General features: G+C 42.7%; 1 protein-coding gene across 1 annotated transcript; it reads right to left on the reverse strand.

The window, feature by feature from the left end:
- Positions 1 to 304: 304 nt before the first annotated feature.
- On the reverse strand, positions 305 to 14,320 carry RAB21 (RAB21, member RAS oncogene family). Its single transcript, XM_084810482.1, has 7 exons — positions 13,896 to 14,320; positions 7,932 to 7,991; positions 7,532 to 7,639; positions 6,776 to 6,839; positions 5,840 to 5,894; positions 4,699 to 4,787; positions 305 to 3,429 (listed from the first exon to the last, which is right to left on the reverse strand). The coding sequence occupies exons 1-7, from the start codon at positions 14,067 to 14,069 to the stop codon at positions 3,290 to 3,292; spliced, it is 690 nt and encodes a 229-aa protein (XP_084666608.1). The 5' UTR covers positions 14,070 to 14,320; the 3' UTR covers positions 305 to 3,289.
- Between the last annotated feature and the right edge of the window lie 11,358 nt (positions 14,321 to 25,678).

Below are 25,678 nucleotides of genomic sequence, written 5' to 3' on the forward strand. Positions count from 1 at the left end.
AGGGTAAGTATGCATAGGAATGCAGTACAAACCAAGACACTTTTGCTGGGAACCACTTAAGAGCAGTTTCAGAGATATGTACATGTCTGTATCAAGAATGTAAGAAGCAAAGTGTGCGATTCTATCCATGTTTAAGACAGAAAAAAGTGCTACAATTCCCAGCAAGCCCCAGTCATTATAGCACATTTAAAGATTCATAGGCTGCACTCAAAACTATCCAATAAGCCAAACATCAAATGCACCTAGGGATGTCAGAGAAATCCACAAAAGAACCTAATGAGTTTGGATTTTCATGAATCCAACCAGTGGATACGGTTTTCCCATTGAGTGGATTCAGTGGACTTGTGGACTGGTTTCTAACTACCAAATTTTTTGCACAAATTTCATCATAAAAAAATAAGCAACATTTTTAAAACCTGCCAGAAACAAGCATTTTCCCCATAGGCTAAAGCATGAAAATCCTCATTTGGGGGAACTGGCACATTTTGCGCATGCATAATTGCACAAGGGCAGATTTGCGCACATTTGGAAAGAAAAAACCCAATTCTGGTGATGGGCAGACAATAGAACAAAGGCAGCTGACAAGCCGAGAAACACAGTCTGAACTGATTTTACACAATCCATACATCCCTAAAATGCACCAGTAACTCCTTCTTGCATTATTTATGTTGAGAGATCTTAAGTCGAAGCCTCCAATGCTTGTTAAAGAGTAGGATGAAAGCGAGTGTGTAAACTCAGCCCCACTGTGAAACAGCTAATCAATATTATCAAAAGTGTTACATTGAGACATATCACTGATCTGCTAATGGGAAAAGAAATACCAGTTGCATCATACACCAGGTTTTTAAAAAAGCAACCTGTAGAGATAATTTACATGAGGAAACTTAAGTTCAAGAGATCAGGATGTACATCTGGATGTCCTGGAATTGTAGCTAGAATAGTTTAGCTGTAGCTGGGTTCTGTTTGTGCTCAGGCCCCAACTTACCTTTGATGTCAGGAAGACTCCTCCAAACCTCAGCTCAAATCAAACTGTTAGTGAACCAGCGATGCACCTAATGACCTGGTTCATAGTATCTCCATAGCTTAGACAACCCATGGTGGCTGGGCACTATTTGCCTAATTATCCACCCAGGTGCAACATGTCAAGTCATCCAAACCCAGTTGGGATGGCTTGTTGGTGGGGGAAACAACCCACAAAAACTCATAGGCTGTTGTTGGGTTATTTGAGAGTTGTTTCCCATTCCAACAAGCCATGAGGCCCAGGCTTGGATGACACAAGCCACACCCAGGCAGGTAATTAGGCAAATAGGCCCTGGGCCACACCACAGCTTAAATGTGGATGGTTAAGCTATGGTGATCATGTAAACCTTGTCCCACCTTGCAGGAGAGTGTTTTGACAACTTTGACAGAGTTACAGGGGCCAAAAGGCAAATTTTAAGAGCCATGAATATTAGTGCAAGTAAGTAAAACTGGCAGACAACTTTCCTTCTACATCAGTTTCAGATCCATCTTGGTTTGAACCTATGTGCACTTATAACTGCCCAATGCTAAACAGTATTCACTACAGAAAAGTAGTTCTAAATAGAAGATACTAAATATGAATATTTAATGACAACAGAGCAGCTTACAGCAGCACACAGTAGAAGTCACAGTAACCGAGCTACTTAAACATATGAATTTAACAGATTATCTAGCTTACAATTTCAGTAAGGGTTAAGGTACAGAGTACAATGTACATGTTTAATTATCCGGATTATGGCCTTATGTGACAGCTATTTTCTTCCCATAGACCTCAGTTGATTTTCATACATCAACTTAAGCAGGATAATAAGTGCATGCAGTGTTTACTAAAACTATTGCCCTTAAAAGATTGTGTCAGCTTCTGGAGAGTGAAGTTAATGGAATGTGTCAATTCCCCACTGTGACTTTGAGCATGCGTATTCATCACTGCACCACTGAAAATTGAAACCACCACAAGTGAAGTTAGAATTACACAAGCCGGTTTCTAAAAGCTAAACTGTATACTAGGTATTTTCCACACCAACACATACTCATTTACCAAGAAACAACTTAAGTAATATTTCCCTTACGAAGTCAAGAAATATTCTACTTTAGCTGTACAATTCGAGTCTTGACACAAGAACAATTCCAGGGTCATTTTCCATTTTTTCCTGTTCCTTCAGAAGATACTTATCTTTAGAAGGTATTTCAAATTCCTCCAATTGAAAAACAAAGTGGATTTAAAACAAAGCTTATATAGGAGTAACAGCAGAGTCCCTGCCAATTTTAATGGCCAACAAAAAAGAAAACTGTTACGGTCAAGTTATTTTCACTTCATTTCAGTTTAACTGGGAGAAAAACATTACATGAGGAAGCAATGATATAAGGACAACAGAAGTTTTATAAGCAGGTCTTGTTTAGTGATTATCAGATGGAAGAGGCCAAGTTCATACGATTAAATTCCTGTGTAACATAAGCAGCTAAAGCAGTAGAATATTTTAGGCATGTCAAACTTATTTATAAAAGTAAGTGTTGCAGCAGTTCACAGCATTCCAGCTAGATTTTTGGACCTAAGGTGTTAGACAAATTATTTGCCAGAAAATTCAGAAAAGGCATGTGAACATCAGAGAAAGCAAAAAGAATGGTCATAGTCTAGCAGAGAGAAGAGTGAGCGATAGTTAATTAACCTTGTATCTTTTTACCAACTGTTACTCACTTCACAATCACTGACAAGACTTACATATTTCTGCACCTGCACTTGTAAAAGCAGATAAAATATTTAATATGTAATTTACAGTTTACCAGCATGGAGTACAGGATGAATATATCAAAGTAGTCAGACAGTTATAGGTCAATGCCATCCCTGCAAAAAAAAAAAAAAGTATCCAGGTATCTGCTAATTAAAAAGAAATCAATTTGCAATTTTGAAGTGATACAGTTCAATCTACCACAAAATACAAAGGGCTGCAAAAATGTCTAATTCCAATAGTGTGTATAAGTTATTAAATAATGATCTCATTTAAAATATAAATGAAGCCATAAGTCTTTCCCACATGCAATATTATTCATTATTAAAGAAATATGTAAAAAAAGCCATTGGTTTGCTTTGTTAACCACTGTAGAAAATGCCAATTCTCAGGTCACATACTCCACTACTTTAGCACTTAATGGTACTGAATTGTTACAAATGATTTTAAATACTGTTAATTCCAGCTCTCCACTGATAAAGAATGAGACTTTGAATATGGCAGTCTTAACTAAGGGGGCAAAGATGCACAGTCTTATACAATTATCCAGATGAACAGCAACCTCCACTGCTCTGAACTGCTGGTTCATCATCAATTATCTGTACTCCCCGCCTTGCCGCTCCTGACTGACTGGAACCATTGCCTCGTGCTCTCTCATCAACTTGTGCAGTTTCTATCATTCCTAGAATTTAAGGATATTGCATTAGGTTAGATAGGACTATAAATGCTGATTAATAAAAGCAATTTAAATCACACTGGTACCAGTGTTCAGCACATTCAGAAGTTCAAGAGATTTTCAGAAGATGCACTTGACATGTATTATTTGTAAATGAACCATCACAATACTTATAAATAGAAAGCTAGTTCTAGATACCCAGTAGATTCTTAATCCCATATATGATGTTCAGCAGCTAGACTGTCGGAGATTGACCTCAGAAGTTCAGGTGTTGGGATAGTTGGCGATTCTATCAGCAAGTGCAGGTTACCCCACTGTTAATCTGAGATAGGTCTCATCACCTCTGTGGTTAGTTACCATTTTATGGCAGAAATCACTAGCCCCAAATTATTCAACAGCAATCCTCTTGTCAGCAACTAGCAACATCTTTTTGTATTTTTAGTAGTATTTTTAAATGTATTTGTTACAGGGGATTGGTATTTGGGGGAATGCTAAATTGTACTTTGTTCTATTTCTCTTCCCACCCCCTTACCCCTTAACTTGTAAATAAATATCTACCTCAAACTATTGCTGCTATTTCTGTCCTGGGTCAGTACTAAATTTAGTGGCTACCGTTTCCCTCCCAAGGGTTCCTCTTGGGTCTGGCTGAGCTGGCTCAGAGAGGTGGTGGCAGCAGCAGATCAAGGATGCTGGTAGAGCCCAGGGGTCCCGCCTTCCTTTACACATGCATGCACATCTTATTACAGGACAAGAATCCTTAACAGTTAAGCTAGGAAATATTTTTATATGTTGTTGTTCAGTTGTTAAATCGTGTTCGACTCTTTGTGACCCCATGGACCATAGCACGCCAGACCTTCCTGTCCTCCGCTCTCTCCCGGGGTGTGCTCAAGATTTTTATATATAGCATTAAAATAGATGAATAGATTAAGTTATACAGCTACATTAGTAGCTGCTGTTTAAAAATTATAATTCAATTTTAACTGGTAATAAGAACTGAAGATGCGATAAAATTCCATGCTCAAAACATTCAAAATTGCATAATGACTACCGTTCATAGAGCAAAACTGTCAGCTTGGACAGAAAGTCCTGTGCTGGTTAAGTGAAGTAAAAGATTACAGAACACAAGTTGTGCTACAGACTTTTAAAAGCCAGTTTCAAGTTCTGCAGCATTTTAAAGAGAATGCATAGCTCAAAAATCAATTGCCATCATGCTTTAAATTTATTAATTTCACAAAAGTAAGATGGCTAGCAAATCCATAAATACAAAAAACTTACTTTTACACAGATCAAGAAAGAGTTCTTCTATTCCTTTGTTCTGTTTGGCTGATGTGTGATAGTGTTTTGCTCCCACTGATTCTGCATATCTGCAAAAAAGGAAAGCCTTTAGCCTCTAACAGAAAAATAAGAGCAATATGTATAAACATTATTCTAGATTAAGTAAATAGTTAGTGCAAAATTTAGATACCCTCAGTGTCTAGCACATAGAGGCTAAATGCATGTGCAATTGTAGCAGGTGCTATGACTGAAGTTATTAAAATATGCTCAAGATGGCTAGCAGTAAAATACATAAATATCAGAATAAATAACAAGACATGTGAAAACATGCCAATAAAACTGACAAACTAAAACCAGTTTAACAAAATGCAGCATATTTACATTAGTTTCTACTAGTCAGGTTATGAGGCCCAAGGCCTGTCCAAACAAAAGTGTCTTTGCCTACTCATGGAGGGTTAGAGAAGGGGCTTCTGCAGGTGGGCAACTTGTGGCCCTCCAGATGCTTTGACCTACAACTCCCATCAGCCCTATTCAGTATGGCCAGTGGTAAGCAATGCTGAGAATTGTAGGCCAAAATATCTGGACAGTCACAAGTTGCCCACCCCAGGCTACACAGAGCTCCCTTGGCGAGGAGTTCCAGAAACTGACAGCAACCACACCTGTGCAAAGTATAAACTGCCAGAAGCTTAGCAAAGAGAAGAAGTGCAAGGATCAATTAGATTCCGAAGATTGTTGCGTATCATGAAGGAACTGAGTAGCCTCAAGAGAGCTCCATCCCACACTTCTATAAAGGAGGCAAGTCTGTCTTCGTTTACAAACCAACACTTCCCTCACATGCCTGGTCACAGGCTGTTAGGTTATTGATAATCGTATACCATAGCCAAGCCTCTGATAACCTGGACAACTGATTTCAAGAAATAGATGCTTCACCACAATCAGTAAACACAAAAATCAGTGGAACTGAAAAAAGGTTAGATTACAAGTCACTAGTGTCTGCTCAGAATGCATTAACACTTTGTATCTTGAGCTATATGCTGTGCAAACGTCAGGCAGAACCACTGCTAGCCTAAAGCAGGAAAGCTGTGCTTAAGAGTGATGTTTGTCTTCAAAGTACTATTGAAATTAAGAGACTTAAACTTACGTTTCTGCTTCTTGAATAGACACATGTCTCTCCTTGTCCAAATCTATTTTGTTACCTGTCAGGAATTCAGACTTCCTTAGTATCCAAAACATAGAAGCCACCATCTGCTCAACACGTACAAGCTGTTTTCAACTATCTCTCTTTTCATTTCCAGGCCCCAGTGATATCAGCTCTTCTGCCTCTACAGCCACCCAGTTGTTATCCAGATATCAATGATTAGCTGATCAACCTCAAATTCCTAGATCAGTTATGAGTGTGTTACATAGTTGGAATAGACAATATCATCTTGAGACCTTTCTGTGGTGCCTTACACTAACAATGGAAGCAGCAAAGAGCATGAAATGCATCCTCCCCCACCCCATGCAATTCTTGCTACACCCCATGCCAAACTTTTCAAGATGTGTTCACTTTTGCAGTTACACAGGAAGCTGAGGTTACTGCAGCACAGATAAAGTTATAACCATGCTTAATTTTAAGGAGTTACAGAAGCTTATCTCAAGAACTATCAGTTATATGTATTATGATCCTACTTGAGGAAATCCTTCACCAGTCTAAATAACAGCAATGCTAAGTAAAGTGTAGCTTGTTCCTAAAGAGGTTTTGTACAAATGTTTTCTTGGATACAGACAGACATCTAATACAGAACTCCATCACGTTCAGAAATTTGCCATCTTCTGCTCAAAGAAGCTTTTCATCACATAATTGCTTTTGCCATTTTACCTTCTACTTTTCCATCTACTCGCTTTTAAAGTGCACAAATATTGTTTTTTGTATTGTGCAACAGTGAACACAACCAGCACCAAAATAACTCTTATGGAGGCTTTAGAGAAGCACTGCTAGTAGTTTTGAGCAATCATTTAAAATGCAAATTAGTACTTAAACTGAACAAGATTCCCTGTATCTTACATTACTAAGACGTAAAAACCAAAAGCTTACCAACTATGCATAGACAAATTTCATTTCCCAACATTTTTCTTAATTCCTTGACCCAGTTTTTTACCTGCAAGAGCACGAAGAAAGATTTAATTGTTTTATTTCAGTAGTATTAAAATAAGCTCTAGGTGAAAAAAGTATACTTCTAATATGTTAGCACAAGCAGGTGGAACTTCCAAATCTTCTAGTTAACTACATTAAGGCTGCAAACCTATGGTCCTGGGGACAGCAACCCAGAAGCCACAGGATTGTTGGGATGTTTCCCTTCAAGGTTGGACAAAGGGGTCTGACCCAGAAGTGAAGAGCCAACCTCAGACTGCTTACAATGGGAGGAAAATCATAAAAAACAGCATGGAAATGAAAAAACAAAACAGCTCTCTTCCCCCTAGCTCACACTGGAAGAGCTTTGGATGTCTTGGAGGCAACAACATCAGCACTCTCTGCAGCAGCAGCAGGCAGGATTGTCCTGTAAGGCTGAAATCCTGTGCCCACTTATTTGGGAGTAACCCTCACTGAACTCCCCAAAATCCCCAATCCTATACATGTCTCAGTAGATGTGTACTGGATAGAAATATAACAGAATTTCAGATCAATTGTGCAGTCATCTGAAATTAAGTTTACAGCACAATTTTTGAAGTTTACACAGTAGTCATTTCCAAAGCGAAAAAACAGTGAATATTGATTTGAAACCCCTACCACCGCCCCACGGTTAACAAGTAATAAGCTCAAAGTTTTCATATCTGGAAAGGTTCTAGTTACCTTCTGAAAAGAGTCTTCATCTGTTATATCATACACTAAAATAGCTCCATTAGAGTCTCTGTAGTAAATGGGACCCAGTGCATGAAATCTTTCTTGCCCTGCTGTATCCTGCATGTAACAAAAATAGTCATGTTAATTCCCATTTAAACTACTAAAAGCAAACTTGGTGCTATTTGCTATGGTAAACAGAATTCTATTTTTAGACACATAAGAAGAGCCATGCTGGATCAGACTAAAGGCATATCTAGTCAAGCATTCTATTCACACATTGGCCAACAAGAGGCCTATGAGAAGGCCACAAGCAGGACATGAGTGCAACAGCACCCTTCCGCTCATATTATCCAGCAACTGTAATACTGCTCCAGATAGTAAATGTAATAAAGTTGTGATAGATACATACCCATATTGCAAGGTTTACTCTTTTTCCTCCAATATTTAGCTTCTTTGTTAGAAAAGATGCCTACAAATGAAGAACACCCAAGTTACACAAATTCATGATAATGTATTCAAAATTCAGAAGTTTTATAGCCATAACAGCATATCTGAGGTCTTTTTACCAAAAATTATACAATTATATGATGCTATTAATAAACTGCTGCAAGAAACGCTAGTTCAACAGAACCAAATTAAAGACAATAGGTACATGTTTTCCTACAATTAAGGTCAGTTATCATAAAAGCCAATCATAATACACTGATAATGTTACCTATCTTCACAGCTCAAAAGGCCAATTCACGCTTTTCTTTTGTACTCAAGAGTACAAATATCCAAGTACAAAATGCAAGTAACAGCATATTAATTCTAAGGGGCACACATGCATTTAATAGCCATGTTTCTGTTCAATATACATGGATGCAACAAATGGGAAAAGACTGGACAAAGCATGATACTTGGAATACATGCCTACTATTCATAATTCACACTATGTGCCTTTTTACTTGTGATCACAGCACAGGCACACAATCCATATGATGCTCTGGGGGGAAAGGTAAGACAGAAAAATGTTTTCCTGTTTTCACCCTCTTTTTTTCTTCCATTTTCCAAGAGGAAATTGGAAATTTATTTGGGGGTGCCTGGGTAAAAAAACCCCCTCTTCTGAACTATTTTTTTCTTTTAGAATGAGTCAAAGTTTTTTTAAAGCAAGGGATTAAAATATTGTGTTAGCTGTCCTTTGTTCCTTCAAAATGATTAATAACTACGAAATTGCAGTTCCTGTATAGTGTAGACTGAGAACTGGTTCACACTATCTAGCTTGTTTCCCCCACCCCTGTATATACTGCTCACATGCCCACCATTTGCTTAATTACCGGAGCCACGGGTTGCCATGTTGTCCAAACCCAGCATGGTGGGTGTGGCTTCTAGCCCATCCCATGAGGTGGGTCAGAAGCCAGCCCTGCCGCACACTGCTCCAGGTTCAGATGACATAGCAACCTGCAGCACAGGTAATTAAGCAAATGGCGGGCGCACAAGCAGCACACATGGGGGTGGAGGAAACAAGCTACAATGTGTGGTTTCCCCTACTGATCATGCAAACCCAGATTGATAGTCCTTAACAGTATGATTGGTTAAGTGAGAGACAGACATTACTTTTTAAGTGAGTTGAAACTGTTTGAAAGAGCAATGATTGTAGCACTGAAAATGGGAGGGGGGGCACAGTTTAATCTGCTTCTAGATAATGCTGCCTGTGGAGATGAGACTAAACCCAATTAAAACACTTCCTTTTGTTTGCTACAATATAGATGGTTTCTCCATTTTCCCTTATTTTCCCAGCCGGCAAAATCCAAGATGTCTGGTATGTTCGATCAGAACAGCTAAGCTCCATTCTAACACTGGATGTCTTTGTAATTACTATTTGAACAGAAATAAGGCATTTATACTTTAACGGTGCAATCCTATGAAAACAGTCACCAGCCTCTGCACTCGGAGGCTGCTGAGTATCCAGTGGAGGGTGGCTGGAGTACAGAGCCGATCTTCACCTCCGTTCTCCAGCTGCCCTGTATTTCTGCTAGACAGGCCATTTCACCCATCTAGCAGCGGGGCTTCAGGCCGGGGGGAGGCTGGGGCAGCCATAGGAAACGTCATATGGCCACCGCCCCAGTCTCCTCCCTGCCCCTGGGAACACCCCTTTTTCCCCACCTCCACACTCCATTTTCAAGTGTCAAGATGTAGTCAGAACTGCACTGGCTCTGAGGGAGAAGGGAGCTCAGTTTTTGGGCTCTGACGTCAGAGCCCTGTTTCCTACTTTGGAGCCCAGAAACCAAACAATCCTATGCCCCCCTCCCCACAGACACTATGTGAAGGATAGGATTGCTCCCTAAATTTACTAAATACAGAACACAGTGTACTTTTATGTGCTAACTTACACTTAATGCATTTTATATTATTAAAGCTTATAATAGACAAAAGTATTGCATGTTTCAAACCCACCCACCCCATTTGCATTTTTCTACATTCTATGACTGTAGCTATGACTTTACTAAGGCTACCGCTAATATAGCTACTGTACTGCAATAATCTGACCTAATATATCATCCTAAATCAGATCACAAGAGCATGTGAAGGATATATTTCCCCAGCCAGGGAAACTCCTTGCCTCTCCTGGCATTAATCACAGAATAACCCAAGAATGCATGGACACTCAATACTGTGGATTGATGGCTGCTTTCTTGTTCAGGAAATAGCAACTGCCCATCTCCCCCTCTCTCTCCCCTAGTGTTAAGGCTATAAGAAACAGAAGGCCCAGCCTTGCAGCACTTTGTTGGTCAGAAGCATTCAAATATAGATGCAGTTTTGCCTCTGCTATTTACCACAAGATAGCAGCACACTGCAAGTCTACTGTAATGCCTTGCGGATATTACTTCAAAGAACAGAAGGCCGCAAATTAATTCTAAGAAGTGAATTTCACCATTAAATCACACCACCACCATGTTGACTCTTGTGACATCTTATGACTTCACAGTCCTTTACTTAGGGTGCAATCCTATGCATGTTTAGACAGAAAAAAGCTGTGCTGGCTGGGGAATGCTGGTAGTTGTAGGACTTTTTTTCTGTCTAAACATGCATAGGATTGGGCCCTTAGCGATCTTATAGCAATTGCACCATAACTAAATTATCGTAAACTAAAACTCAATATATAAAACAGACAGTTAATATGTGTAGGAACACACAGTTGTGTATCATGAATCTAAGAATTTTGATTCAGCAAGTATTCCTACTTGCCTGTTTTAAGAAAGGTGTGGGGATTTTTAGAATGTGTTTGAAATAAAATCCAAATGTTTCAAACTGATATACTCACTTTCCAACAGTTATTGCTAACTCTACGTCTATTACTTAGATTTCTCATTCCCCCAAAATATGGTAATCAGAAGCAGTTACTAAATCCTGTGGTTAATACAAAAGTTACTTTTGTTTAGAGGCACTGAGAAAGTCCATTCTGTGCCACAGAGAATAAGCTCCACATGCTTGGTGTGCTCATGATTTACATAGGGTAGGTTTTTATATAACAAAATGTGACACTGTGGTGTAGTGGTTTGCATGCCAGGCCAGACCTTGGGAGACCCAGGTTCAGTCCTGACCTTGGGTCAAACTCTCCCAACATAACTTAAAGGTTGTTGCGATGATGGCGGGGGTGGGGGGGGGGAGACAACCCTGTAAGCCTCATTCACCTCCTTAGAGGAAAGGCAAAAATTAGCAGAAGCTAAGTTTCAGCAAAGAGAAACAGGGGGGCCTCACCCTCTCTATTCTAAGAAGGGGGTAAGCTCTGACCTACCTGAAACAATGGCTGGGTTCACACAACACGCTAACCCACCCAGTGTGGGTTATTGTTAAACCATGGGTTATCGTGTTGTCTGAAAGCAGTGTGTTTTCCTCAGGGTGGGTTATCATGTTGTCTGAACACAGTGCATTTTCTGAGGGTTGCTCGTTAACCATGCAGTGTGGCTTGTTAACCACCCAGAACAACCCAACAAGAAGCCACCAATTCTCAAGGTGGCTTGTTCAAGAAAAATAAGCCACACTTCATGATTAACAAGCCACCCTACGGAAAACACACTGTGTTCAGACAGTATGTTAACTCATGTTGGGTTCATGTGTTGTGTCAACCCTGTCAATGTATGCTGGAAGTAGGTGCAGATTGTCTTCCTGTAGTCATCTCGTTGAAAGGCACATCTTAAAATGCAGCTGCAGGCTGCTAGGGTTTCAGTGTTCCCCCACTGCCAGCAAGTTATCAGTAACTGTTCAGATTAGTGCAGGCCGCCTGCCAACCTGAACACCTGACAGTGTCCTGCAGGTAAATAGTTTCCCTTCTCCCTACTGACAGTGGGGAAAGATCCAACAAGCCATCTCATAAGCTTTGCAGACTTGAGATGCTTGAAGAAAAAGATACTGATAGGAGAGAACAGGGGAATCTGTCAGCAGCTAAGGAACTATGTAAACTTGGGAGCAGTGTTCTCTCTACTCTTCCATGAGGAGAAACAACTGCTCACAACAGGCATAGAAGGCCATGTTCTCTCTTACATACCCTTTTTGGTACAAAGCCACAGGATCAGAACTACTGGCAGAACTACCACCAGGCCTAATGTTATCCTTAATATTTCCTTGAACAACTGAATGGGAAGCACTGCTTAGTTAATGGGTTGTTGCGACTACTTTAAAAGTCCAAGTTCACCCTAATTGCTGAAATACTATAGGGCACATTAGTGAACAGAGCAAACTATCACTGATATTCTAATGTTACAGGACATCTGTTTTTCCTCTCAGGGAACACACTGATTTGCCAAGTAACTATCAGGCCTTGCTTCCAGAAGCATATGGGGACCCTGCCTCCTCTAAGTAAATGGCCTTGTTTAGTGTCCTTGGATACATACACCCATCCCCAACAAACTGATATGTAGCCTGATTGTGTGCAGAGTTGATTTCAATAAGCTCTTAATAATGCCCAACTCTGCATATGATCAGTCTCTACCCAGAGAGTATTGTGAAGTCTAAAGACATACCCTCATGTCTTTAAACAGAGTGCATTGCAACACAAAAAGCATATAGAAGCTACTTAGTTATGAAACGTGTTTTAATTGCTATATTAGCTGAATCATAAGCACTTCAGTGCCCATAGGCAATTGTTAAAATATATGTCTGATTTAAATCACAGAATCCTGACCTGATCAGAAAGATTGCTGTTCACATACCAGAATATGTTAAGAACATTTACCAAGAATCCTTCTTCCCAGCATGCAAGAGTCTTGAAGCATACAAAAAAAGTTCAGCCATAAACAAGCAGCCCAAACAGTTTAGCACTTTGTACAACTAGCATAATCTCACTGCTCCTTGGCTCATTTCTGTTTTATATCCCATCCTTTTGGTCAAGTCCACAGTTGTGCAGAAAAGCCACACAGCTATATTTTCTCAGTCAATTCCCACCAACACTGATCTTGCAATCTTTCCATACCTAGAGTTTGGACTCCCTATTTCAGTAAACTCACGTAATACATGGAAATCCAATCTTTAAAGGTAGCTGTCCCTTAAAAGTAGAGAAACATTCTACAGAGTCAGACTTACCAGACAGAACACTAGAAGTGAAATCAGCATAGTGAATGGACTCCAGTATCTTATGTATACATAGAAAGCCTTGATGTGTTAAAATCGCAGGACAGTTTTGTCTGTCGGTTACCGCAAGCATGCACGCACGTACATCTTGTGGCACCTTAAGGACTAACAGATTTATCATGGTGGATGAGACCCCACTTTGCCAGATAAATGTCCTGTATCTGGTGAAGTGGGCTCCAGCCCACAGAAACTTATGCCCCAATAAACCTGTCTTTAAGGTACCACAAGACTCTTTTGTGTTTTTTTTACACACAAGGATTTCTGCATATGTGCTCTGATACTTTGGAGCAGATAACTTAAAAAACAAGTTAACCGTTTTAAGACTACCACAAAGCTCATCATTCTGCTACCAACGAATATAGCTGCCCTTTGAGGATCAACACCCCTCGAAAATATTACGCTTGATTTTTGTTGTCGTTGTTCTAAGCCTACTGCTCCCAAGTAATTGTTTAGCAGCGACTTAATGCCGTGCAGAAGCAACACGGCCCACTCAAGAAGCGTAAGCACAACAGATTCGAGCGCCATCCTTCGCTACACAACTCGACACAAAAAGAAAAAGTAGCAGTTAAAGCAGACTGAGAAGCAACACAGTGCCTTAAGGGTAGGGCAGCGAGGCCAGGGCCTTGGAAGTCACCACCCCAAACACGGGCAGGGCTACGTCGCTGCCTGCCTGCGCTTGCACCCCTCGGAGAGCCCCCTCCTCTTCGCCCAAGGACGCCAGCTGGGACCGACCCCGCGGCGGCCCCTCGCTGCCCGGACCTACCTGTAGGGTGGTGATGTGCTTGTCATTGAACTTGTTCTCGCAGTAGCGGAGAACCAGCGAGGTCTTCCCCACGCAGCCCTCGCCGAGCAGGACCACCTTGAAAGAGAAGCTTCGCCCGCCAGCCGCAGCGCCGCCGCCGCCGCCCGAGCCAGAAGTGGCCGCTGCCGTCGCCATCCGCAGCGAAGTGGCCGCCGCGGCCTCACATCAGCGACAGCCGAAACCCGCTCAACTTCCTACACGGGGCGCTGAGGGAGGCCCGGGCCGCAGAGCACGCGGGAGCCGAGGCCGCGCGCCGGGAAAGGCCGGGGGAGGGAGGCTGGCGCGGAAGAGGCAGCGACAGCGCAGGCAGGGACGGAGATGCGCTTCCCTACGCCGGGGCGGCTCGCTCGGCCTCCCTCTAATGGCGGCGGCGTCTTCTTCCTCCTACGTCATCCGGCGTGCGGTCACGCGACAGGCCCGCTCGCTCGCCGACGCTCCGGCCCTCCGAAGCCCCGCCCCCTCCCCAAAAGCAGGACGAAGCGGGGTGGGGCAGGAGGGGCGGAAGGGCCGGGGCTTCCAGCCTCTGAGGGCGCTGGAGGCCCGAGCGAGGCGAAGGCGCGCGGGCAGCGGGCGGGCCGCGAGTCGCGGCGGGCACGGCCTGCCCGCTTGCTCCCCCGCCCGGCGCTTGGTGGCGCGCGGCGGCGCTTCCAATTGCAGCAGCAGCAGCGCGGCAGGCGAGGACGTTACACGCTTGCGGGCGCGCAGCCGTCACCACCAGGGTGGGGGAAAGGCGCGGGTTGCACGTTTTCCCTTTTGAGGAAAAAGGGAGCGAGGCATCTGTGCACAGTGGTGCCGCTGGGGCTGGACCTCGGGACCAGAACCCAGGCGGGCCCCCAAGTGGCACACGCACGCACCCAAAGAACCCAGAGGGATGTTATGGCATCAGGGTGGCGGTAGCAAACTCCGTTTTATTCTTGTAGTCATGATTTAAGTGAACGTAACATGCACAGCTGCCTGTGCTCGGAACACACTTTTTCCAGGGTTGACAAACATTCTAACATTTTATTTATTTATTTATTTATTTATTTAATACATTTATATACTGCCCAATAGCCAAGGCTCTCTGGGCAGTTCACAGCTATTAAAACCATAGAATACAACATGATAAAGCATAAGACTTTAAGGAAGCAATCCTATGGCCTCTAGACACTGTCTAGAGGGCAATAGGATATGTTGTTTTCCAGGAACCGACCTCGGAGCCTGCTCTCTGAGGTCAGTTCCCAGAAAACCAACCTTTCCCCTGCATCCGTGCTGCCTCGCAGACAGCAGCGTGGAGAAACCCCGCCCTCCACGCTCCGAAGAGGAGCATGGAACAACTGAAAAGGGTTGGGGCTGGGGGTGTTCCGGGGCGGGGAGAGCAGAGCTGCATGTACAACACATCCAATGTATCATAGAGCAGCCTCTTCTCCCGGTGCCCCCCCCCCCGCAGCTAGACAGCTGAAAACAGCTGTCTAGCAGAAAACAAGGCAGGAGTGGCACGGAGGGAATGATCCCCCCCAGGGCCTCTCCCGCCTTGCTTTGGATAGGCAGTCACCTCTGAGTTTGGAGACGGCCACCTATCTTTATAGGATTGCGCCCTAAGGGCACAATCCTATGGCTGCTAGTCAGCAGCTAGACGGCTATAGGATAGGTTGGTTCCCTGAGAACCGACCTCCACCCCTTCCCACGCTGCCCCATAGGCAGTATGGAACAGCCCTGCACTCAGAAGAGGAATGCAGAGTGGTGAAAATGAGGTGTTCCTGGAGGCAGGGAGGGCAGATATGCCTTTCCGACACTTCCTATGCGTTGTCCGGTGTCTGCCCCCCCCTCACTCTGACTTCCTGTGGCTTTGTTGTTGTTTATTCAGTCAGTCGCTTCCGACTCTTCGTGACTTCATGGACCAGCCCACGCCAGAGCTTTCTGTCGGCCCTCGCCACCCCGAGCTCCCCCAAGATTGAGTCCGTCACCTCCATAATATCATCCATCCATCTTGCCCTTGGTCGGCCCCTCTTCCTTTTGCCTTCCACTTTCCCTAGCATCAGCATCTTCTCCAGGGTATCCTGTCTTCTCATTATGTGGCCAAAGTACTGCAGTTTTGCCTTTAATATCCTTCCCTCAAGTGAGCAGTCTGGCTTTATTTCCTGGAGTATGGACTGGTTTGATCTTCTTGCAGTCCAAGGCACTCTCAGAATTTTCTTCCAGCACCACAGTTCAAAAGCATCTATCTTCCTTCGCTCAGCCTTCCTTATGGTCCAGCTCTCGCAGCCATAGGTTACTATGGGGAATACCATTGCTTGAACTATGCGGACCTTTGTTGTCAGTGTGATGTCTCTGCTCTTCACTATTTTATCAAGATTTGTCATTGCTGTCCTCCCAAGAAGTAAATGTCTTCTGATTTCCTGGCTGCGGTCAGTGTCTGCAGTAATCTTTGCGCCTAGAGATACAAAGTCTGTCACTGCCTCCACGTTTTCTCCCTCTGTTTGCCAGTTATTATTCAAGCTGGTTGCCATAATCCTGGTTTTTTTGAGGTTGAACTTCAACCCAGCTTTTGCACTTTCTTCTTTCACCTTCGTCATGAGGTTCCTCAGCTCCTCCTCTCTTTCAGCCATCAAAGTGGTATCATCTGCATATCGGAGATTGTTAATGTTTCTTCCATCGATTTTAACTCCAGCCTTGGCTTCATCAAGCCCAGCACATCGCATGATGTGTTCTGCATATAGGTTGAATAGGTAGGGTGAGAGTATACAACCCTGCCGTACTCCTTTCCCAATCTTAAACCAGTCTGTTGTATCGTGGTCTGTTCTTACTGTTGCTACTTGGTCGTTACACAGATTCCTCAGGAGGCAGACAAGATGACTTGGTATCCCCATCCCACCAAGAACTTGCCACAGTTTGTGATGATCCACACAGTCAGAGGCTTTAGAATAGTCAATAAAACAGAAATAGATGTTTTTCTGAAACTCCCTGGCTTTCTCCATTATCCAGCAGATATTGGCAATTTAGTCTCTAGTTCCTCTGCCTTTTCTAAACCCAGCTTGTACATCTGGCAATTCTCGTTCCATGAATTGCTGGAGTCTACCTTGCAAGATCTTGAGCATTACCTTCCTGTGGCTAGACAGCTAAAATCAGATAGGCAGTCACCTCCAAGTTTGGAGGCAGCCGCCTATCCCATTAGGATTGCGCCCTAAAAGTAGCATGTAAACCCCAACAGCAGTTACAACCCAGGGAAAGCTCACATGTGTTTCATAGAAGGAATGTAGACGCAGTTCTAAAGCTTGGAATGGTGGGTGGGGCAGAAGAGAAATGTTAGTTGTGTGGTTCACAACTAAAGTAATGCACAAGGTTGTTTAAAGGGACTTCCCCCCTCCCCTTAAGACCATGTTCTAAAATTACCTAGCTGCACCATGTTTTTTGCAATATTGGTCTTCCAAGCAGTAGTCCTTGACATCTATAATAAATGTGAAGACAGTTGCACAGAGATGGTCAAGTCTAGAATTATGGCTGTCCATGTCCTTCATTCAGCTAACACCAACTGCCATCAAATATGTGATGTAAATTTTAGAACGACAAAGCAAATGCCTCAACTGAAAGGTGTGAATGAGAGGAAAAGGTTTTCTAGGTGGCCACCTGACTCCATCAAAACGGAAGCCTTTGTGAACATTGCAAAGTATCTGGAAGAAAATTATGATGAACAAATCCTTATCTAGTTCAGAAGATGAAGGAGGCATGTGGTGAAAATTCTTACAGTGCAGTGTACATGAAGAAGATCAGAGGGCATATTGGGGACAAAATACTGACCGAGATTAATGGCAAGCCTGATGTAGTTACAGTACAAAGCATAGCTGCAATTGCAAGATTTCTACAAGCGTAATGAAAGACAGAATCCAGAAGATGAAAAATTGTCTCTCATTGAGACTGCTGCATGCTTAATTAAAAATGCTTAATTAAGGTGTATTAAGTGTATGCCTGTGTCTAAAGCTGGGTATCCATTTCCCGAAGATCTAGCATCAGTTGACTTTCAGAAATCTGTTGTTCCAGATTACTGCAGCTTTTCTTAAGGTCAGTATTTACAAATACAGACACAAACTTGAAATTAGCTGCTGTTGGCCAGACCATCCTGTACAATCCTGATTTTTTACACTTTTCTTCACAATCAAAAATAAACATTAAAAAGAAGTTGATAACATCACATTTTTCTTGTCTGTCATTTCCAACTTTAAGGAGTGAAAAATATTTATTTTAAAAGCCTGACGATTACTTGCTTGCAACACTATGTGAGAGGGGAGTGAGCTAGCTGCTTATTTTAATTTATATACAGGTTCATGTATGTAATCAAGTTCAACATGTTTGTGGGAGAGGAAATGCACACAAAATATCTAGCAACCTTGGGGAGGGGCACATTTTATTTTTCTTGTTGATCTGACATTTCAGTTTCTCTGAAAGAGAAGTTTATATATTGAAGGACTGGTTCATTCTTAAATAATTTCTAATCACATAGAATTCCAGTGGTGTAGAATCTCTTTCTAGTGATCATTTATGGGAAAAAGAAAGTAATGGTTAAGGCAAACAGCTGTAATTCTCCCCTCCTTCCCCCATCAGATGATATGGATACGTTTTGTTTTGTGAGAAAACAGGAAGAACTAAAAAAAAAAGTTACAGGGCAGACAAAGGGCAGATTTCCTGAAGGACAGAATGACAGATTTAAATTCTGCCCTTTTAGAGAACTCAGCGTGGTCTGTCTCACAACAACCCTGTGAGATAGATTAGGCTGAGAGAGAATGACTTGCCCCCAAATACCCAGTGAGATACACAGGAGACGGGTGATTATAACCTGGAAAGCATCTGAAAGTCACAGCACAATCCTATACACACGGATTCAGCAGTCTCCCTGAATTCAATGGTGCTTATTCCCAAGTAAGTGGGTATATGTACCTGGGAGTAAGTTCCATTGAACTTAATGGGTTTTGTCAATGTTAGTCCTACTTAAGAGTAGACCCATTGAAATGAACGGGACTTAAGTTAGACTAACATTGGATACAAGCCAATAAGACTTCTGAATAAACATGTATAAGATTGTGCTGTTGCAAATATTTTAATTTTATTGATCAGCAATTTCAAAATTTATTGTAAAATTACATATAATGATATGTAATTCTGTATCTACAATTGATAAAGGCTTTTCCAGGGAGATGTTTTGTAATACTTAACTGTTTTGTCATGTATTGTAATACAGCCACATGCTTTGCTGTCGGAAACAATTGGTTAAGTCATCCCATTTCCCTTTTGTCTTATGTCTTTTAGATTGCAAGCCTGTGGGCAGGTACTGTCTTGATTTTACTGATTGTACTGGAAGCCTTTTTGACTGAAGAGTGGGGTTAAAAGGCTCAAAATAAATACGTTTTTAAATCAGGGTTCCAGTTATTGTTATAATACAGGATTCTGACTGTGTTACAATTTTACTGTAAGGTATTTAATATGCGTCTGTTGTAGGTGTAGCTGATGCTTATCAGTGCCGTGGTAATGGTGAAAGCAACCAGAGAATGGTGCAAATGCAATGAGAGGGAGAGCTGGATTTCCTGCAGGGTCTCATTTAGAAGGGCACAGTGCTGTGATGTCATCTGTGGGCCACCTGCGGTGCAGCAGAGCAAGTTCTGGCTGATTGAAATGGGTTGGGCTCCAATCCCTCTGTATATCCATATTTGCTCACACTTGCAATGTTATTGGGCATCATTTATTACAGGTTTCAGGGGTCTGCCTGTTATACTTCTGTATGCCAAGATTCATACTCTACTGTTAGCAAGTACATACTTAGTTGTTACAGTTTGGCTATAGTGGTATATATTTTGCTCAGTAGTAACGTATGGCTGTGAGAGCTGGACTATAAGGAAGGCTGAGCGCCGAAGAATTGATGCTTTCGAACTGTGGTGCTGGAGAAGACTCTTACGAGTCCCCTGGACTGCAAGGAGGTCAAATCGGGTCAATCCTAAAGGAAATCAACCCTGAGTGCTCATTGGAAGGACAGATACTGAAGCTGAAGCTCAAATATTTTGGCCACCTAATGCGAACAGAAAACTCCCTGGAAAAGACCCTGATGCTGGGAAAGATTGAACGCAAAAGGAGAAGGGGACAGCAGAGGATGAGATGGCTAGATAGCATCACCGATGCAACGAATATGAATTTGAGCACACTCCGGGAGAGAGCGGAGGACAGGAAGGCCTGGCGTGCTATGGTCCATGGGGTCACGAAGAGTCGGACACGACTGAACAACAACAATACCTGGTGCCACATCAGCTTTCCAGAATAGGTATCAGAACCAAAATATGTAGAGAGAGAGACCTGTTCCTGTCTTCTGCAAAACTGAGAAAGGGCGCTTCATTAGTATGATCATTGGTCATTGATGGGCAGCAGTGGTCACTTTCGGTGCACTCCTATACATATCTGCTCAGCAGGAAGTCCCATTGAGTTCAATGGGGCTTACACAAAGGTAAGTGCATATGGCAGGGGTTGGCAATATGTGAGCCACATGTGGCTCCTGCATTCAGCAGCTGCAACCCCCCCTCCCCCCACCACCACAAATCACCTTTAAAAAAAAGGCGGCTTCAGTATTAGAGAGTGCTGGAATGGTCAATTGACCGAATTGCAATGGTCGAATTGCAGTTCGGCAGCAGAACTGCAATTCTTTTACAGCTGCCCTGTGGCGTGCGGCCCACAGGGTGAGGGAGAATCAGGGTGAAAATGACCCTCCGGACAGCCCCCCCCCAGTTTTCCACCCCCTTTTTTAATAGGATTGCAGCCTCAAAAGCTGTTTCAAGCATCAGTATATGAATCATACCAATCTGCACATGTTGGCATTGAAACTGGGCTCGCTTTGCAAAGTGTATGTGAGAAGCACTAAAAGCAGGTGGTTTGGATTTGACCAGGGGGGTGTCTCCACCAGCGATTTACTGCGAGCAGGCTGCGTGTTGAGGTCATTAGGGATACATGACGTCGTGGCCATCTAGCAGCCACCCCAGAGCTTCTCAGAGAAAAACCGGATTTCCTGAGACTGCTTAAAGTCCGATTATTTTCCCCGAGTCGGGTTCTCCCCGGTATAGTTGCTGTGTGCCCCAACTCCCGCATTGACCTCAGGTATGCTAGCCCTGCCCAGAGGTGCGCCTTTCATCATGACCCCAGTGGAGGGGTGTTTCCTCCCATTGTGCTGAATGAGGCTTGCCCTCTCAATGACCACAGAAATAACAGAGAAGCCCTTCAATTGATATGGCACATTTTAAAGCCCAGTTCCTTAAGTGCGATCCCCAGGCTCCGATTCATTGTCTTAGGAAGTAACTATAGAGATCCTGTGCATTAAAATGGGGGGTGATTTCTGTCACTTTCCCACAACAAACCCATTAGTGTCTCCTCAGAAGTAACTCCCATTGCAGTCAATGAGGCTTGCCTTTGAATGCCCACATCAGAACTTACAGAGATTCCCCCTCAATTGAAATGGCACATTTTAAAGCCCAGCTGCTTAAGTTCAATTAAGCACGATCTCAAGGCTCCGATTAATTGCCTTAGGAAGTAACTACTTCACTACTTCATTATAGATATCTTGCAGGTTACAATGGGGGCTGGTTTCTGTCCTTGCATTTACTGCTCTCTTTCCCACAACGAACCCATTAGTGTCTCCTCAGAAGTAACTCCCATTGTGGTCAATGAGGTCCTGTGGGTTAAAATGGGGGCTGGTTTCTGTCTTTGTGTTCTCCCCCCCTTTCCCAGCACAAGCATATGTGTGTCTACTGAGAAGTAACTCCCATTGTGCTCAGTGAGGCTTGCTCCTGAAATGCAGGTGCATCTGGACTTTCAGGGGGCAGGAGAAAGTGGGGGAGCGGGGGAAAGCCTCTCTCACTGGTTGAGCAGCCCCTGCCAGTCAGATGATGTTCCCTCCAACCCCACCAGGAAGTATGTTTTGTAAAGCGATTTTTACTGCTGCGGAGAATCTGCTCGTGGAACCCTGCTCACAGCAAAGCCGATTCCTTTTTAAAAATCCGGTACTCCTCCATTAGCTTCTTCCATTGTCATGGAAACATGGCCCAGCAATGAGACTTGATTTTCCTGGGGATGATGAGCAGATATTGCTGTAGGATTAGCCTAGATACAACCATTTTAAGTTTACTTTGCACACACTTCTTTTAATCAAGTATGAATCTCTTTTGAGATGAAAGTAACAACTGGCTCACGAATTACATATTTATGTACAAGTTTATCAGACCCTAACTTTACACAGCTTGGAATATCGAACTTGAAAACAGTTGCATTTGCTTAAGGTGACTTGGCCTTTTGGAGTAATTAATCTGGATCCAGGCTTATAGCAAGAAACAGAACAATTTTTATCTTGCCATCTATTTTAAATAGAAGCCATTTGTCACACGGCCATTTTTAAAACTTGAGGACCAGAAACAGATTGCAAAGGATCCATTTTTAGGAATGACCTTTAAATAATGGTTAGAGACAACACCCAGGTACTCTGGCTTCTGAAGAAGCGAATTGATTTATATTATTGCATTTGCACTGTATTGGTCCTAATGTGCTTTGAAAAGCAATATACAAATGTTCCTGGTACTGCGTGTGGACAAATGAGTAATAGCTGAAATAGAGGCAGTTGTTCATCTGAACCTTTTACCCTTATGCTACTGAAAGACATGCTGCATTTTAGAAGTAAAGTTCTAATTTTTCAACAAAAACATCAGCTTTAAGGAAAGTATTTAAGTGGCACCTGTAAATCTTAAAAGATAATTACAGTGCAATTCTATGCATGTCTACTCAGAAGTAAGTCATAGTATGTTCAGTGGGAGTTACTCCCTGATAAGTGTGTATAGGATTGTAGCCTTAGTTACCCTTTAAATACCCATAAGGAGATTAGGGGCAGTATCGAACGGTGTCATTCCGTAAACTTAAATAGCACTAGCAGAGCTTTGCCTAATCTTTCCATTACATAAGTTGTGCATTATGCGTGCACAAGGAGTTGTACAAGTGTGATGCACAACTGGTTGTGCAAGTGTAATGTGCAACCAGTTGCACAACCATACTTGTGCAAAGGTAACTTTAGTTGGATTCTCCTCTTGTACACAGTTTGCAACCTAGTTTCCACTAGTGCAATGCCATTTGCACTAGCAGAATGACAGATTTGGATACTGCCCAATATTGTTAATTCATAGGGTGATCCCTAGCAGCAGCATCGAACGCAGTGATTCTCAAATTGGTGCTTAAGGAACACCATTGGTAAGAGTGTGTATACACATGCAAGCAAATAATTTTGCATGGTCCTTCCTGCTGTTTGGTGAGAGACCTATACATTTTATTTATTGTATGCATTTATTATTTATTAAATAGGGCCAGAATTTCCCAAAATGTCAATCACAACGCCACTGAGGGGAATAGCGAACTAAGAACCCCAAATAAGGGAGTTGCCAAGATCAGAAGAAAAGCTTTTCTCAAAAGTAGGTTGGGTATGCATTACTTAAGGGCACAATCCTGTGCATGGCTGGCTGGGGAATTCTGGGACTTTTTCAGTTGTCCTTTTTTTTGCGCCCTAAGACTCTTAAGAGTCTCACATTAAAATTACTTTAGGGGACTTTGGATCGCCAGTTACTTAGCTGCCTCTGCAGCACCATTACTCTTCTTTATGGGGATAGGAATCTTTGCAGGGAAAACCAGGAGGGAGAAACGTTTTCAAGTGGAAAATAGTTGGCCATTTCAGAGAAAATGGTGGAGTCACTAACTCTATGGAAAATAAAAAGCACCTTCTCCAACAAGAACACATCAGATTTTAGACTGTAGCCATTCATTTTAAAAGGCCTATCTCTAAGTACATCGAATTTATCCAAAATAGCTGCTTCTTCCCCCAAATGCATATCTATAGCTACTAAGGTGGGAGGTATATACTTCATCTCCTACAGAAATAAGATGTGTTCAAGAGTCTCTAATCCCCTTTTTTAAAAATACGCATGTTTCTGACAGCAAACATAAAAACTTCACAGTCCCAACATGCAAATTACACCCTCATGCTGGTATCCTAACAGCAGGCCTGGAAGAACATGTGATGCAAAATGAACTGTTTTCAGAAGTCTAGTGTGTCTTCAGCGGTAGTCAAATTAGATTTCGTTTGTTGCTTTTCCAGCTTTATGGCTGCCAGAAAGTACATGAGAAAACCAGTAGGTGGCACTCCCCCCTCCAAATCATAGAACTAATGTCTTCACATTTTTAAAGACATTTTATGGAACACCAGATAAAGGATTCAAATTGGGCCAGAGCACACCAGAAAATTGGCAATTATCATCCTTGCTTATTTTGAGGGATTTTGATGCTCTTTATATTAGCTTCCTTGGATCGTGTTTCCAGTAAAAGAGATTTAGAGCATTTCTACGCACGCTTGTGATTGGTCACTCACGGAAGTTTGCACGTCCTTTACATGATGGCATCACCCTCCAGGGTGTCTCCCACACTTTCTGACCTTTATCCTGGTTTCAAAAGGATCGGGGATAATGCAGCAATAAATGTCATTCCGCTTTAATGGCCATGTGAAATTGTGCAGTTCCGCTATATCACAGCACTATCTAGTGGCTGTATAATGAAACATATTGAACATGCAGACCAAGTCCTGGAAAAAAATATTAGCTTTATAGATTAGTTCCATGTCAGCCCATGTAAAGAGCTGATCTTAATCCCATAAATCTGGAAGCAGAAGCCCCAGTAAGTTGCAGGATAAAAAACCTGGTGTGGAGAAACCCATGGTATAGTACATGCAAAATAATAATGAAGAGGGCTGTGCCTCAGTGTTGGCTTCCTGTCACAGCCAGCTCACACCCATCTGGGAATGCGGTGGGGGGGGGCTCTTTTCCCAGTACCTTTGGGGGAGAGCGGGATAGAAATTAAACACTGACTGTGGACCAACTCTCTTTACTGAAGCAAAAAAGGGTGGAACATAGTCTGTCCTGGCATAAACCAGCTTCCTATTTGCCTATCTATCCAAGGACATATGTAAATATACATATTTCATGAATTTCATTAAATGGGGCAAGAAAGCAAAACTTATACAGTTATTTATCTATGGTACTTTACACCTATAATAGTTAAAATGTTTATCAGGTTCTGTTTGTTAGAGGTATAAATCTAAAACAAACTTCATACATGTCTGATTCTGTTAAACGGTTCCATTATTTTGGCAGATGGTAGAACAAATCATGTATGAAATGATTAGGCAGAAGATCAGTCCGACGCAGTGCTGGCTTCAGGTTGGGTGGGGGGGTCCTTGGGTAAGGTGCCCTCAGTGGGCCCCTTACCTGAATGGGTCCATTTCTTCCTTGCAGCCTATTCCAGTGGAGGCTGGTGGCTCTGATGTCAGTGGGGCAGTGAATCCACTCCGGGTTTCAGTCAGAACAAGTTGGGCCTATTTGCTGCCTAGAAGGAGAGTACTAGGCAAATAAAGGGCTTTGCTCTGTCTTCCCACTCTGGTCAGGGCTTGCAGGCTTGGGGAGGGCAGGTGAACAGCAAGGAGCTGCAGCAGGGCTAGGAGGCTCACAGAGTTGGCAGTAGGGCCCCTGTGCGCGGGGTGTGTGTGTGTGTCTCAGCAGGTGTCCAACAGTGCCTACCTCCCAGCACCTAGATTAGTTTTTGAATTGTGTCCTGAGTTTTGAAAAACAAGAAACATTAAATTGTGTGTTAATATGCTTGCAGCGGGCTGAATGTTAGCAGCAAAATAGCGGGAGACAATTTTTTTTAAGCCATAA

Source organism: Heloderma suspectum, chromosome 7 (assembly GCF_057233095.1).
Source record: "Heloderma suspectum isolate Gila_16-S chromosome 7, 16-S_ref, whole genome shotgun sequence".
Taxonomy (NCBI): Eukaryota; Metazoa; Chordata; class Lepidosauria; order Squamata; family Helodermatidae; genus Heloderma; species Heloderma suspectum.